Raw genomic sequence first — 17,442 nt, forward strand, 5'->3', positions numbered from 1 at the left:
GTTGGTCTCAGATCACATCTCACTGTACAGTAGTCAGGTACTTCCACTGAACTGTGTTGGTCTCAGATCACATCTCACTGTACAGTAGTCAGGTACTTCCACTGAACTGTGTTGGTCTCAGATCACATCTCACTGTACAGTAGTCAGGTACTTCCACTGAACTGTGTTGGTCTCAGATCACATCTCACTGTACAGTAGTCAGGTACTTCCACTGAACTGTGTTGGTCTCAGATCACATCTCACTGTACAGTAGTCAGGTACTTCCACTGAACTGTGTTGGTCTCAGATCACATCTCACTGTACGGTAGTCAGGTACTTCCACTGAACTGTGTAGGTCTCAGATCACATCTCACTGTACAGTAGTCAGGTACTTCCACTGAACTGTGTTGGTCTCAGATCACATCTCACTGTACGGTAGTCAGGTACTTCCACTGAACTGTGTAGGTCTCAGATCACATCTCACTGTACGGTAGTCAGGTACTTCCACTGAACTGTGTAGGTCTCAGATCACATCTCACTGTACGGTAGTCAGGTACTTCCACTGAACTGTGTAGGTCTCAGATCACATCTCACTGTACGGTAGTCAGGTACTTCCACTGAACTGTGTAGGTCTCAGATCACATCTCACTGTACGGTAGTCAGGTACTTCCACTGAACTGTGTAGGTCTCAGATCACATCTCACTGTACGGTAGTCAGGTACTTCCACTGAACTGTGTAGGTCTCAGATCACATCTCACTGTACAGTAGTCAGGTACTTCCACTGAACTGTGTTGGTCTCAGATCACATCTCACTGTACAGTAGTCAGGTACTTCCACTGAACTGTGTTGGTCTCAGATCACATCTCACTGTACAGTAGTCAGGTACTTCCACTGAACTGTGTTGGTCTCAGATCACATCTCACTGTACAGTAGTCAGGTACTTCCACTGAACTGTGTTGGTCTCAGATCACATCTCACTGTACAGTAGTCAGGTACTTCCACTGAACTGTGTTGGTCTCAGATCACATCTCACTGTACAGTAGTCAGGTACTTCCACTGAACTGTGTTGGTCTCAGATCACATCTCACTGTACAGTAGTCAGGTACTTCCACTGAACTGTGTTGGTCTCAGATCACATCTCACTGTACAGTAGTCAGGTACTTCCACTGAACTGTGTTGGTCTCAGATCACATCTCACTGTACAGTAGTCAGGTACTTCCACTGAACTGTGTTGGTCTCAGATCACATCTCACTGTACAGTAGTCAGGTACTTCCACTGAACTGTGTAGGTCTCAGATCACATCTCACTGTACAGTAGTCAGGTACTTCCACTGAACTGTGTAGGTCTCAGATCACATCTCACTGTACAGTAGTCAGGTACTTCCACTGAACTGTGTAGGTCTCAGATCACATCTCACTGTACAGTAGTCAGGTACTTCCACTGAACTGTGTTGGTCTCAGATCACATCTCACTGTACAGTAGTCAGGTACTTCCACTGAACTGTGTAGGTCTCAGATCACATCTCACTGTACAGTAGTCAGGTACTTCCACTGAACTGTGTAGGTCTCAGATCACATCTCACTGTACAGTAGTCAGGTACTTCCACTGAACTGTGTAGGTCTCAGATCACATCTCACTGTACAGTAGTCAGGTACTTCCACTGAACTGTGTAGGTCTCAGATCACATCTCACTGTACAGTAGTCAGGTACTTCCACTGAACTGTGTAGGTCTCAGATCACATCTCACTGTACAGTAGTCAGGTACTTCCACTGAACTGTGTAGGTCTCAGATCACATCTCACTGTACAGTAGTCAGGTACTTCCACTGAACTGTGTTGGTCTCAGATCACATCTCACCTGTACAGTAGTCAGGTACTTCCACTGAACTGTGTAGGTCTCAGATCACATCTCACTGTACAGTAGTCAGGTACTTCCACTGAACTGTGTAGGTCTCAGATCACATCTCACTGTACAGTAGTCAGGTACTTCCACTGAACTGTGTAGGTCTCAGATCACATCTCACTGTACAGTAGTCAGGTACTTCCACTGAACTGTGTAGGTCTCAGATCACATCTCACTGTACAGTAGTCAGGTACTTCCACTGAACTGTGTAGGTCTCAGATCACATCTCACTGTACAGTAGTCAGGTACTTCCACTGAACTGTGTTGGTCTCAGATCACATCTCACTGTACAGTAGTCAGGTACTTCCACTGAACTGTGTAGGTCTCAGATCACATCTCACTGTACAGTAGTCAGGTACTTCCACTGAACTGTGTTGGTCTCAGATCACATCTCACTGTACAGTAGTCAGGTACTTCCACTGAACTGTGTAGGTCTCAGATCACATCTCACTGTACAGTAGTCAGGTACTTCCACTGAACTGTGTAGGTCTCAGATCACATCTCACTGTACAGTAGTCAGGTACTTCCACTGAACTGTGTAGGTCTCAGATCACATCTCACTGTACAGTAGTCAGGTACTTCCACTGAACTGTGTAGGTCTCAGATCACATCTCACTGTACAGTAGTCAGGTACTTCCACTGAACTGTGTAGGTCTCAGATCACATCTCACTGTACAGTAGTCAGGTACTTCCACTGAACTGTGTAGGTCTCAGATCACATCTCACTGTACAGTAGTCAGGTACTTCCACTGAACTGTGTTGGTCTCAGATCACATCTCACTGTACAGTAGTCAGGTACTTCCACTGAACTGTGTAGGTCTCAGATCACATCTCACTGTACAGTAGTCAGGTACTTCCACTGAACTGTGTTGGTCTCAGATCACATCTCACTGTACAGTAGTCAGGTACTTCCACTGAACTGTGTAGGTCTCAGATCACATCTCACTGTACAGTAGTCAGGTACTTCCACTGAACTGTGTAGGTCTCAGATCACATCTCACTGTACAGTAGTCAGGTACTTCCACTGAACTGTGTAGGTCTCAGATCACATCTCACTGTACAGTAGTCAGGTACTTCCACTGAACTGTGTAGGTCTCAGATCACATCTCACTGTACAGTAGTCAGGTACTTCCACGGACCACTTTATTGCTGTCATAAGGCAGCAATAAATATAAACATATATATAAAGAATATTCTATTCCCTTCTATAGTAATACTGGACCACACTTTGGTCTCACACACTTTTATACACTCACACTCGTATTTTGTAGTGCCTCTCTAGAGTACCAGCTGGTAGGATTCAGCTGCAGAGACAGACAGACACAGACAGGAAGTATACACTGAGTTTACAAAACATTATGAACACCTGCTCTTTCCATGACGTAGACTGACCAGGTGAAAGCTATGATCCCTTCTTGATGTCACCTGTTAAATCCACTTCAATCAGTGTAGATGAAGGGGAGGAGACAGGTTAAAGGAGGATTGTTCAGCCTTGAGACAATTGAGACATGGATTGTGTATGTGTGCCATTCAGTGGGTGAATGGGCAAGACAGTAGGTGCCAGGCGCACCAGTTTGTGTCAACAACTGCAACGCTGCAGGGTTTTTCACGCTCAACAGTTTCCCGTGTGTGTAAAAATGGTCCACCACCCAAAGGACATGCAGCCAACTTGACACGACTGTGGGAAGTATTGGGGTCAACATGGGCCAGCATCCCTGTGGAACGCTTTGGACATTCCCCGACGAAATGAGTCTGTTCTGAGGGCAAAAGGGGGTGCAACTCAATATTAGGAAGGTGTTTGAGCCAATCATCTCTATGTGGCCAGGTCCTGCTCTGAGAAGGAGGATGCAAAATATTTTCCTTTACCTCTCCTCTTTTCCTCTCCACTTCTTCTTCAGTACCTCAGCCTCTCTCTCTGACACACAGGGCAGGAAGGAGGGATTTCCCTCCTCTTTTCCCCATTAGAGCCGCGGGCTAAACTACTTAGAACATGGCTCAGATGGGCCCCCCACTTTAAACCCTCAGACACGTCTTCATATCAAAGTGCCCGTCCTGCATTAGGACAGCTTACCACCGAGGAAGGGAGGGCATGCCTGATATGTATGGTCCCGGCCTCGGTGAATACCCCCAAATACCCCAACACCCGCCCTCCTCCAGACAACCAGCCAGCCTGCAGGGAGATAAGCCCCACTCCCTGCCCACCACCCCTTCCCAAACCCGCTCCTTTACCTCTCTCTCTCGCATCTTATTTCAGTTAAGAAAACAAAGTTGTGAAGGTTCTTTAGGAAGTTTACACGGCGTTGTTATTTTTCGGGCCTACTAATTTCGATTTTTCATTTCACTCTCCTAATGGTTTGTTGCTATGGGGATTGTTTAGGATGGGTTAATATTGTGTTTACTTGCACCAGAGGTGAGATCTAATTCCAATCTTGACTTAATGAAAGTAAGAGATTATAAAAGCATTACTCCATTTGGCCGCTTTCTGCTCTTGTAATTAGGCCCACAAATCTGAACTGCAGGGCCTTTCGCGTGATTAGCAGGAACTTTTGCTGAGTGTAATATTTCTCTCTCTACGATCCAATTAAACTTTCCTCCCCCTCGTACATTTGGGAAGTAGTAGAGGGATACTGGGTCTATGGGCTGCTAACATCTCATACTGCCCCTGCTTTATCAGTCCTGGCTCACACACACACACACACACACACACACACACACACACACACACACACACACACACACACACACACACACACCACACACACACCACACACACGCACGCGCACACACGCGCACACGTACACACACACGCACACACACACGCACGCACACACACACGCACGCACACACACGCGCACACACACGCACGCACACACACACACACACACACACACCAGGCAGGCCCCATGTCTAGGTAGTAATTAGATAGAAAGGTGATGGAGGTAGAGCGCGGATGGTATTACGCGTGAAATAACGGGAGTGTTTCCCAGGATCCTACTAGACAATCAGCAGGTTCTCTCTGTCTATTATCTGCTCATTAAGCCTAGCCACGGTGGAGGGGAGAGTACAGAGACACTGAAGGAGAGATAGAGAGAGGGGGAGAGAGGGAGAAAGAAAGGAAGGATCAGCTGTCAGTTGTCAGAGGGTCTGGTAGTGTATGGTGGTTAGAGGGTGTACATCAGTAGTATCCCATTTAGACCTCTCTCTCTCTTTCTGTAGCGGCATGCTCCACACCAGCCAGCAGCCCTAGTCAGAAGCCAGTGTAAACCTTGGTTCATAACTGGTAACTGCTCCGACATTGTCTACTGTCCGTGTTGCAACATGGAGGGGCAGAGAATCCCGTTGGACTTCGACTTGTATTTTTACTGTAGTCTAGTTGCTTCCTGGTCCCAAAAGATCTCTATGGGTATGAAAGGTAAAGCGGGCATCATCAGGAAGGGCAGAACCGTGTGTGTAAATGGGAATTAGGTCAGCTGAAAGAGAAAGGGGGGGGGTAGAGCGGCGGTGAACTTGGCTGAGTGCAAATGTCTCCCTGTCCTTTATTTATCTGTGTGGAAGAAAAGAAGAGACAGGTGGAAGGAAGTGAAGTGGTTCCCTCGCTTCGTTCTCACCCAGCTCTGATCAGATGACAAAGGAAGAGCTCCCCCCCCCCCCCCCCCCCCCCCCCACACACACACACACACACACACACACACATTACAGTATAAGGTATTTAATCATTCTTGTATCACACAACAGGAAGCATGCCATATGGCCGTTACAGTAAAAGTTTGTACTAATAGATTTAGGGCATGCACCTCCCTCACTCCCTCTTTATCTCTCCCACTAACCTCCCCAAAATATCATTCAAACCTCCCTTTCCAGTATAACAGACAGAGAGAGAAAGGGAGTGAGAGTGAAACGTCTAAATGGAGTGAAACCGCAGTACTTTATCTGCCAGCCTGTAGGTCTCAGCTCCCTGTTGCCTTTCTACCTCTTAATCACTGAGGTGTGTGTGTGTGTGTGTGTGTGTCTGTGTGTGTGAGGTGATCTCTCGCTCTCTCTCTTTCTCTCACTCTGTGTGGTGGTGAGCCCCGGGCTAATGATCCCCCAGCCTGCTTGCCCCAGTGCGTTCCCCTGCCTCAGCCTCCACTAGCCACCCCCCAAAATCAATCTCTCTCTCATCCATTATTCACATGTTTGCCTTTAGCCTGTAAAATATACACGAGAGGAGCATTGCCCCCTCCCCTCTCCTCCTCTCCCCTCAGCGCTCCTCTCATCCGTCTCCCTCCCTCGCTCCTTTCTTTTTACCTTTCCTCTCCATACCAGCTCATGTGGCTTTATTTTCTTTCTCCCCTCCCTACTTCTATCTATCTATCTATCTATCTATCTATCTATCTATCTATCTATCTATCTATCTATCTATCTATCTATCTATCTATCTATCTATCTATCTATCTATCTATCTATCTATCTATCTATCTATCTATCTATCTATCTATCTATCTATCTATCTATCTATCTATCTATCTATCTATCTATCTATCTATCTATCTATCTATCTATCTATCTATCTATCTATCTATCTATCTATCTATCTGTCTGTCTGTCTGTCTGTCTGTCTGTCTGTCTGTCTGTCTGTCTGTCTGTCTGTCTGTCTGTCTGTCTGTCTGTCTGTCTGTCTGTCTGTCTGTCTGTCTGTCTGTCTGTCTGTCTGTCTGTCTGTCTGTCTGTCTGTCTGTCTGTACTGTCTGTACTGTCTGTCTGTCTGTCTGACTGACTGATAGTGTGTAGAGTACATGACCACAGTGTTACTGTAGTGTTGTGATGTGTTGAATCGTTACTATATGTTTACTCAATGCTAATCCATGGGGTTTTGTGTGTTTCAGGAGCACTTGACTTCATTAGGAGTGATGTTTCTGTGTTGCAATTTAGAATAGAAACTACAGTCTACAGAGACATTAGTATTCCCAGCACACATGCACACATGCACGCACAAACACAACACACACACACACACAAACACACACACACACACACACACACACACACATACACACACACACACACACACACACACACACACACACACACACACACAGGTAGGCGGATATGCATAGAATATAGTAAAATAGACTGTGAGCCCAGAACTCTCCAACACCAACCGTGCACCATACTGAAAGTACTGAAACTAGAGCAGTGGCAATATATTTCACATCACAGCTAAAACATGCTACTTTCAACTTCAGCGTTGGAAAGGCAAACACATCAAAAATGAAATAACACCACTACTTCTACTACCACTAGTAGTACTTCCAGCATAACTAGTATTACCACAACTAGTATTACAACCAAAACTAGCACTAATAATAAAAACGAGCATTAAATAATGCTGATTATAATATGCAGCTAAGCCATGAAGGAAGATATAGAGAGGGAGGGAGAGGGAGGGAGGAAGTGAAGGAAGACAGAGATGGAGAGGGAGGGAGGAAGTGAAGGAAGACATAGAGAGGGAGGGAGAGGGAGGGAGGAAGTGAAGGAAGAGAGAGATGGAGAGGGAGGGAGGAAGTGAAGGAAGACAGAGAGGGAGAGGGAGGGAGGAAGTGAAGGAAGACATAGAGAGGGAGAGGGAGGGAGGGAGGAAGTGAAGGAAGACATAGAGAGGGAGGGAGAGGGAGGGAGGAAGTGAAGGAAGACAGAGATGGAGAGGGAGGGAGGAAGTGAAGGAAGACAGAGATGGAGAGGGAGGGAGGAAGTGAAGGAAGACATAGAGAGGGAGAGGGAGGGAGGGAGGGAGGAAGTGAAGGAAGACATAGAGAGGGAGGGAGAGGGAGAGGGAGGAAGTGAAGGAAGACAGAGAGGGAGAGGGAGGGAGGAAGTGAAGGAAGACATAGAGAGGGAGAGGGAGGGAGGGAGGAAGTGAAGGAAGACATAGAGAGGGGAGGGAGAGGGAGGGAGGAAGTGAAGGAAGACAGAGAGGGAGAGGGAGGGGAGGGAGGTGGGAACAGAAGAGGGCAGAGAGAGAGCGAGATCAATGGTAAGAAAGTGAAAGAGGGAGTAAAAAGAGATGGGATGGGTAACTCAATGGCCCCTCCCTCCCTCCCTCCCTCCCTCCCTCCCTCCCTCCCTCCCTCCCTCCCTCCCTCCCTCCCTCCCTCTCTCTGATTCAGTCTGAGGTGTGCGTTAGCCATCATAAAATATTAATGTTGGTTGTGCTCAGAGCCATAATTGCCGTCTCAGTCCCTGAATAATGGATGACTCTGCACTGTTCACTCGCTCTCATTTACTGATGGTGTGGCTAACGCCATACAACTGCATGGCAAAGGCAGTAATGGCCGCTGTTTTGCATTCAATAGCAGAATTAGATTACCAGGAGTTACCACGACTCCTTCCCATACTGGTGCGCGCGTATGTGTGTGTGTGTGTGTGTGTGTGTGTGTGTGTGTGTGTGTGTGTGTGTGTGTGTGAGTGTGTGTGTGTGTGTGTGTGTGTTTGTGTGTGTGTGCGTATGTGTGTGTGTGTGTGTGTGTGTGTGTGTGTGTGTGTGTGTGTGTGTGTGTGTGTGTGTGTGTGTGTGTGTGTGTGTGTGTGTGTGTGTGTGTGTGTGTGTGTGTCAAGAGAGAGAGCTCCAGCATCACAGTGTGTGGAGAGGGCCAGGGTGCTAAACGTGGTTGCCGCTCTGAAGTGTAAACACATATATAATTTGTTTATGTGACTTTTGGAAATGATACTTGAGCTAATATTTGGGTTAAGCTTCGGCAGAGAAATGTCGGAATACATGAATGTAAGTCGAAGACTATGCAGCGGTTTATCATTTATTAAGTATAAATCAATGGAGCACCATACACAGAGAGATACAATTTCCTCTAATTGGATAATGATGGACTTCCCTTAAACTGCAAGAGCACACGTAAATAGTAAATAGCTGCTTTTTGTTTGAGTTGGTGGGTGTTTTATTGGGAAGTGCAGGGCAGAGGTCTACTTTTGGCCAGACTGTGTGTGTGTGTGTGTGTGTGTGTGTGTGTGTGTGTGTGTGTGTGTGTGTGTGTGTGTGTGTGTGTGTGTGTGTGTGTGTGTGCGTGTGTGTGTGAGGGCGTGCGTGTGTGTGTGAGGGCGTGTGTGTGGGGCCAGAGTGAAGGGCATTTCCAGGGAGTCAGCTTGCTGTGCAGATGTGACCCCCTGACACAAGGGTCAGAGGTCAAAGTGTCCAAGGATTATATTAACCCCCTCCTGCTCCCCTCCTTTCTCCCTGAGACCACACTGTCTGTCGACACACACACACACACACACACACACACACACACACACACACACACACACACACACACACACACACACACACACACACACACACACACACACACACACACACACACACAGCCTGTAGCAGACAGACACCTCATTCTAGTCCAGCACGTTACTGCTGTTCTCACGATCATAGAGTGTCTGGTAGAAAGCCCTGCTTTCTGTGCTGAGAATCTAGTAAGATAAGAGCAGTCCAGCACTCTCCCACCACTAGCCCTCCATACCCATCTCTCCTCTCTCTTCTCCTCTCCTCTCCTCTCCCCTCTCTCTCTCTCTCTCTCTCTCTCTCTCTCTCTCTCTCTCTCTCTAGTTCCCCCCTTTTCCTCTCTTCCCTCCACCTCGCCGTCCCTCCCCCCCATCCCCTCCTCTCTCTAAGCAGAGAGTGTATCTGGTGTCAGGGCAGCTCTTTGTGTGTAATCCTTTCAGCGGTGGAAAAGGTCGGCCGTGCCGTTATGACTCTTAACTGAGACGTGGAGGAGCGGAGAGGAGAGAATGGTCTCTGACACTGCCCCCCCCCCCCAACCCCTCTCCATCCCCTACGGTCACCCAGCCACTCTGATAATTGCCTTGTTTAATTGGAGGGCCCTTAACAACGTGTGACAGCACTGGCCTATCAATTATGAAAGCATAAGGTGTGTGTCCATGTTGGCCTGCCTGTGTGTAAGGGACCCTGTGTGTAAAGGACACTGTGTGTAAGGGACACTGTGTGTAGAGGACGCTGTGTGTAAGGGACCCTGTGTGTAAAGGACACTGTGTGTAAGGGACACTGTGTGTAGAGGATGCTGTGTGTAAGGGACCCTGTGTGTAAAGGACGCTGTGTGTAAGGGACACTGTGTGTAGAGGACGCTGTGTGTAAGGGACCCTGTGTGTAAAGGACGCTGTGTGTAAGGGACACTGTGTGTAGAGGATGCTGTGTGTAAGGGACCCTGTGTGTAAAGGACGCTGTGTGTAAGGGACACTGTGTGTAGAGGACGCTGTGTGTAAGGGACCCTGTGTGTAAAGGACGCTGTGTGTAAGGGACACTGTGTGTAGAGGATGCTGTGTGTAAGGGACCCTGTGTGTAGAGGACGCTGTGTGCTTGTCTTCATTAGCTCTGGTCAGGTTGAAACCCCTGTGTGGAGGGCTCTTCACCCCGGTAATGGAGCTTGTCAGGCCGAGGGATCAAACATGGAGACAGGACGCAGCCGCCCATTAGGGGAGAGCGAAGTAATGGGACAAGCTCCGAGGCTGATGCTGCTGCATGGGGTGTAGTGGAGGTGTCCTTGCGACTGTGTGCGTGCGTACGTGCGTGCATGCGCGTGTGTGCGTGTGTGAGCATTGCGTGTGTGCGGGTGTGTGCATGGCAGTAGCAGGCAGTATAAATCCAGTCTGGACGTGGCAGTTTGCTTTGGGGATTTAGAGGGGCTGAAAACTGTGGTGACACCCACAAGGTTAAGCCTTAGCAGTTGGAGGAATGCCCTCACTTTCCCTCGCTTTCTCTTTTGTTCTCTCTCTCTCTCTCTCTCTCTCGCTCTCTCTCGCTCTCTTTCTCTCTCACTCTTTCTCCCACTGACAGTTTTAGACAGCTGGGGGACTAGCGCAGAGGGACAGAGAGAGAGAGGGAGTGACAGAGCGCAGGGAGGAGTGTAACAGGGGTGAGAAGAGGGGAGAGGAGAGGAGAGGAGGCTGGAGATTAGCAGGTTATTGACACTCTGGCAGAGCCTGAACCCTGTAGTTTACACAAGATCATCCAGTTTCCCCTCGAAATTCGACATATGACAATTGTTTTAAGCATTCATTCCGCGTGGTTACGGGGTTAAAACAGAAACAACTCAAAGGTTAACAGTATAGGCTTAACTTCCTAGTGGTTATGGTAACGCTATGGTTTGGGGCAGCCTTTAAAAAAAATGCTCGCGGCGCACGAGGGGGGTCGTTTCTCTTCTCTTTTTGTGAGCAACGAGGAAGGCATCAATCAACGCTCTCAGGACCTTTCCAGAACGTCTGAAATCGCTGTCTGTTTCTAGTGACCGGCCTGGGTTTATGAAGGCTACAGGACCGATCTGGGTACAGCCTAATCTGACCTGAACACCAATATACGCCCAGCTTCTGGACAGGGGGATCACACTGGCTGCTCGCTTAGTTACCGCGCAACATGGCATCAGAGCTGGCGTTTCCCGTGGACGCGGGTTTAATTCACACGTACAGTAGACCACAAAACACTGTGCGGGCCAACGTGAATGGACAGAAAGTGTACCCAAACAGGCTTCAGCCAAGCGTGAACAGAAAAAGGAATCAGGAAAAAAGCAGCACTCTGTTCCTGAGTAATGTGTTGGTAGGACATGCAAACAGGCTTGCGTTTCGGCCTAATCGCCTTTATCAGAGACTTGTGTTGACTTGGATAACAATGTGTGGATAACGAAGGTAGAGGTGTGGTAGATCTAGCTCAGAGCTGCTCCCTTTGATTGAGAGACACAGCTGGTCTCTGGGCCTGGCCCGGGGAGGGTGAGAGTGAGGGGACGACAGGCCCAACAACTCAATTACTGACTCGTCTCTGTGGTAACGCTATCCCTCTAACACAGAGAGAGAGAGACAGCGAGAGAGAGAGAGGGAGAGAGAGAGAGAGAGACAGAGAGACAGAGAGAGAGCGTGAGAGAGAGCGAGAGAGAGAGAGACAGAGAGAGAGAGAGAGCGAGAGAGAGAGAGAGAGAGAGAGAGAGGACTCCACCAGCCAGCCACGGAACGTCCGAGCGAGGACGATGGTGTGAAGAGAGAGTGTGTGTGTATGTGTGCGTGATCTTTTGAGGAGGCACAGCAGAGTGTGTGAAACAGAGGGTTTTATAGGAGAGATTGAATGTAGGTTCCTGTGAAAAACATGGTGTCTTGGTGGTTCGAGGGAGAGCATAGACTTACAGTAGACAGTGTGAGGTTGTGTTAAGGTTGTGAGGAGCAGCCAGCCAGACAGAGAGAGAGAGAGAGAGAGAGAGAGAAAGAGAGAGGGTCATGGGGTCACGCTGCCTGTTCTGGGCGTCGATACGCCCTGTCACCCCGGGGTCAGACCCACACCAGCCTCTCTGTCTCTGGGTAATTAACAAGGCTGAGCCAGGCGCAACTAAAGCTCAGTGTTGCCCGGGCTAACGAAGAAAAGAGTAGTTAATGAAGTCTTCTCCGCTCTGCTCTGTGCAGCCCAGTCCGAATGCTCTGTTCTGCTATTACTGTTCAGAGCCTGTCACTGAACTAGCCTGCACCCAGGCTCACACAGACACACTGTCACTGTACTAGCCTGCACCCAGGCTCACACAGACACACTGTCACTGTACTAGCCTGCACCCAGGCTCACACAGACACACTGTCACTGTACTAGCCTGCACCCAGGCTTACACAAACACACTGTCACTGTACTAGCCTGCACCCAGGCTCACAAAGACACACTCTCACTGCCCCCGGTGACACAGAAGAGATGAAAGGAGAGGGGAGAAAAGAAAGAGAGAGAAGAAACAGAGAGCAGGGTCTGTGCCGGTTGTCCTCAGCATTTCATCAGGGCAAAAAAAGAAAAGAGAGAAACGGAGAGGGGTAAAAAAGCAGAGAATGAAACAGAGGAGAAACAGAGAGCAGCAGTGGTCTCTGAAGCAATGGTAATGGCACATTGAAAGTGAGGTGAAATACCATGGTGGCATATTGATCCTGTGGTATGGACGCGTGATAATACAAGTGTGTTAATTTAGCTGCGTCCTCCTGTTGTGTGGGCAGAGTTTGGCTGGTTTGGCAATGTCCTCAGCCACCCGGTAGTTTTCCTAGTCCACTGGAATGTGTTGACATTTACACACACCACCCCTCCCATCCTATCCCATCCCAGCCTATTAGTGTGTGTGTGTGTGTGTGTGTGTGTGTGTGTGTGTGTGTGTGTGTGTGTGTGTGTGTGTGTGTGTGTGTGTGTGTGTGTGTGTGTGTGTGTGTGTGTGTGTGTGTGTGCCCAGCCCTCGCCAGCTGGAGCACCAAAACACAACCTGGAAAAACTTGTTTGTGGGTTTAGCACCCATCTGTGTGGGAGAAACTGTTTACGTGAGAATCCATCGCTGTTATTTTGGAAAATGTCACTGTATGTGTGTTCATGTATGACAAGGAGGGAGAGGTTTTACAGAGATAAATGAGTGTGTGTGTGTGTGTGTGTGTCGGCCTCAGCAGCAGTGCGGCTGGGCCCGGCAGGCTGGTCCCTAGTGACCCTCTCTCTGTGAGAGACATGGCCACATAAGGCTGTGGATCAGTGGGCTGTCAAAACCGTCTCTGTCCAGCGACAGATGGACCTGCTCCACATTTCACCACTCTGCCTGTTACTGGGGGTGTGCGTGTGCGTGCACGCGTTTGTTTGTGTGTGTGTGTTTGTGTGTGTGTGTGAGGCTATGTGGACATTTTAGGATGCTGAAAGGTCATGGTCAGGGGGGGGGGGGATCTTATGTCCATGACCTTCATGGGTCTCCTCGCTAAGTGACGAGCCGCTGACAGCAGACACACACACACACACACACACACACACACACACACACACACACACACACACACACACACACACACACACACACACACACACAGAGTCCAAAATCTATGTGGAAATTCTGTAGGGCTGCTACTGTGGTACAAGATTGAGCCACTGACCTAACCTTAATGACATAGGCAGAGTTTGTGTAGAAACTGCACTGCTGCTCAATGGTGACAGAAATGGTGGCATCGCGATATGATCTTTTTACGTAGCGAAATGCTTATGAGAGATTTAAACCCCAACAGAACTCAGCTTTCTGACTCTCTGGCTCTCTGTACTTTGACTGACCTTCCTTCTGTGTTTTTTTTTTTACAGGTTCTTCCTGAAGTTTTTCCTGAAATGCAACCAGAACTGTCTGAAGAATGCAGGGAACCCGCGGGACATGCGCCGCTTCCAGGTTAAGAAATCACATTTCTTATTCCTCTCTCTTTTTTTCTTCCTCTCCTCTCTATCTCCCCTCTGGTCTATTGACTTAACCCTCCTTCCTCTCTATCCCCTCCCTCCTTACCTCTTTTCTCCCTCCTCTGTTTCTTGTCTTCTCACTCTTTTACCTCTGTAGCTCTGTTAGGTCTGCACACACACACACACACACACACACACACACACACACACACACACACACACACACACACACACACACACACACACACACACACACACACACACACACACACACACACACACACACACACACACACACACACACACACACAGCCTAGCATAATCTCTCTACCCTTGTCACAGTGCACATTAAAACCAACTAACAGACACGTACATACACACAGTGCAGCACCATTCTTGCAGACCCAGGGTCTCGGGGATGAGGTGGGTCTCGGGGATGAGGTGGGTCTCAGGGAGGAGGTGGGTCTCGGGGATGAGGTGGGTCTCGGGGGTGAGGTGGGTCTCGGGGATGAGGTGGGTCTCAGGGAGGAGGTGGGTCTCGGGGATGAGGTGGGTCTCAGGGAGGAGGTGGGTCTCGGGGATGAGGTGGGTCTCAGGGAGGAGGTGGGTCTCAGGGATGAGGTGGGTCTCAGGGAGGAGGTGGGTCTTCGGGGATGAGGTGGGTCTCAGGGAGGAGGTGGGTCTTGGGGATGAGGTGGGTCTCGGGGAGGAGGTGGGTCTCGGGGATGAGGTGGGTCTCGGGGAGGAGGTGGGTCTCGGGGATGAGGTGGGTCTCAGGGAGGAGGTGGGTCTCGGGGATGAGGTGGGTCTCGGGGATGAGGTGGGTCTCGGGGATGAGGTGGGTCTCAGGGAGGAGGTGGGTCTCGGGGATGAGGTGGGTCTCGGGGATGAGGTGGGTCTCGGGGATGAGGTGGGTCTCCAACTAGCTCTCACAGTCTCATGTCAGAATTAGACACTCATCCATGTTTCTCAAACGTCAAATTTCAAAGCTGTTTCAAACGTCAAATTTCAAAGTGTTTAAGATTATGAGGTGGGTCTCAGGGATGAGATGAGGTGGGTCTCAGGGATGAGGTGGGTCTCAGGGATGAGATGGGGTGGGTCTCAGGGATGAGATGAGGTGGGTCTCAGGTATGAAATGAGGTGGGTCTCAGAGATGAGATGGGGTGGGTCTCAGGGATGAGATGAGGTGGGTCTCAGGGATGAGGTGGGTCTCAGGGATGAGGTGAGGTGGGTCTCAGGGATGAGATGAGGTGTGTCTCAGAGATGAGGTGGATCCTTGGTAGGTATGTCCTGGTGAGGAGGTGGTTCATACTGGTGGTGTTAAGGTGAGTCTCAGTGTTGAGGTGTATGTCACAGGCGGTTGGTGGCACCTTAATTGGGGAGGACGGGCTCAATGGAATCAATGGAATGGTATCTAACTCATCCAACATGTGGTTTCCGTACCATTTACTCCCTTCCAGCCATTATTAATAGCCGTCCTCCCCTCAGCAGCCTCATGTGGTGTGTGTGTGTGTGTGTGTGTGTGTGTGTGTGTGTGTGTGTGTGTGTGTGTGTGTGTGTGTGTGTGTGTGTGTGTGTGTGTGTGTGTGTGTGTGTGTGTGTGTGTCTTAGCCCTGGCTGTGTGTGTGGTTCCAGTCCAGTGGTGACAGTGTAATTAGAGGGAGGCTGGCAGGCCACAGAGAGGGGCTCAGACACAGACAGCAGGGTTAGTTAGCTATGCCATGCTCTTCTCTTCACGCCTCTCCTCTGCTCTCCTCCTCTCCTCTCCTCTCCTCCACCCCTCCTCTTAGCCTGCCTTAATTGGGACCACAGAGGCAGGAGACCATCCACCTCTTTCTATCCTTTTCCATCCTCCCTTTTGCATTTTTCTCTCTTCCACCACCCCCCTCTCTCTCTCTCTCACGCTCTCTCTCTCTCGCTCTCTCTCTTTCCTATTCTTCCACTTTATATCTGTCTCTCTCTCTCACAACTAATGCACTGCACTCTCTTGTTATTTCATTTAGGGGTGAAGAGAAAGGTGGGGGTAAGGGGGAGGGGAGGTAGTGGAAACATATATTTCCTTATCTTTAAAAGCCAGAATTAGGAAGTGACCACTTGAGATATCCTAAACCTCAATTCTGCTGACAGATTTATTATACGGGAACACGTGCCTGTGTGTTTGTGTTTTTGGTGTGTGTGTGTGTTTGTGTGTGTGTGTGTGTGTGTAGCTCCTCAGAGTGTCTCTCTTATCGGAAGATGCCCTTAGTGTTTAAACAGTTGTGCAGGCTATAATCCTGTCTGTGATTGGACAGGCATTGAGGGCTGGCTCTGTCTATTGCTCCTCTTTGACTCTAATTATTGGGCTCTATTGTAGTGGAACTTCAGTAGACAGGCCTGTGTTTCCTTGGGCTTAATTAGCAGCCGGGCCCATCCCTAACTCACACCCTCTAGGCCAGTGTAGTGTGGAGGAGAGGCAGGCAGGGGAGGGACTATGTGTGTAGACTGTGTGTGTATACTGGCATATGCAACTCAAAACCAATAACTCTTCAGAAATGTGCTCTGTATGTGCGTGTGCGTGTGCGTGTGCGTGTGCGTGTGCGTGTGCGTGTGCGTGTGTGTGTGTGTGTGTGTGTGTGTGTGTGTGTGTGTGTGTTTCTTCATTCACTGACATGAGGTGCGAACATCTCCCTTGCGTCCTCAGCCCGACCAGTGACATGCCTGCGGTCTGAGAAATCACAGAGAACTTTGTAAGATACTCCAACTACAAGAGAGACCGAGGGAAAGAGAGAGAGAGGCACAGGGAAAGAGAGAGAGGGAGAGAGAGAGAGAAAGAGAGAGAGAGAGAGGCTGACAATGATGGAAACGGAGAGAGAGGGGAGGTAGAGCTGTGATCTTCTTTGGGGATTGAGGCAGGGAGTTCAGGCATGGAGGGCTGTGTGGCAGCTTGAAGAGACTAGCGTGTGTCTGGCCCTGGGAGACTAGCGCTGGTGTATGCCAAGTCCTTTTCAAGAGAGGCAGGAGCCTCTTGAAGCTGCAGAGCAATTGAAACGAGAGGCTCTTCTGAGCTCCAGGGGAGTCCCCCTAGCCCAGCCCAGCTTAGTCCAGTCCAGCCCGGTTTCTATTGGCCCCACAGTAATGGCACTCAGCAGCAGCACAGCACAGTTCGCTACTACAGCAACCCATTAGCTGCCTCCCATTGTCTCTGGGCACTCGAGTGAGGGACGCTTTTAATTAAATTAATCTGCATGTCAGTCTATCAGCCAGTGGTCCCGGGGCCCAGGGAGAGAGGGAGCGAGGGAGAGAGAGAGAGAGAGAGAGAGATAAAGACACACAAACACACAGCACAGGAGGACATGCTGCAGGACTTTGATAAAGACACGGGGG

General features: G+C 49.3%; 1 protein-coding gene across 12 annotated transcripts in view; it reads left to right on the forward strand.

Moving 5' to 3' along the window:
- LOC106567440 (EBF transcription factor 1) overlaps positions 1 to 17,442 on the forward strand; it is a 140,650-nt gene that overhangs the window by 72,398 nt on the left and 50,810 nt on the right. For all 12 annotated transcript variants that reach the window (XM_014136689.3, XM_014136693.3, XM_014136691.3 and 9 more), the window contains exon 7: positions 13,993 to 14,074. In XM_014136689.3, coding sequence (XP_013992164.1) covers positions 13,993 to 14,074 — 82 coding nt within the window. The remainder of the gene's footprint in view (positions 1 to 13,992; positions 14,075 to 17,442) is intronic.

Source organism: Salmo salar, chromosome 13 (genome assembly GCF_965601325.2).
Source record: "Salmo salar chromosome 13, fSalSal1, whole genome shotgun sequence".
In the NCBI taxonomy this organism is placed as follows: Eukaryota; Metazoa; Chordata; class Actinopteri; order Salmoniformes; family Salmonidae; genus Salmo; species Salmo salar.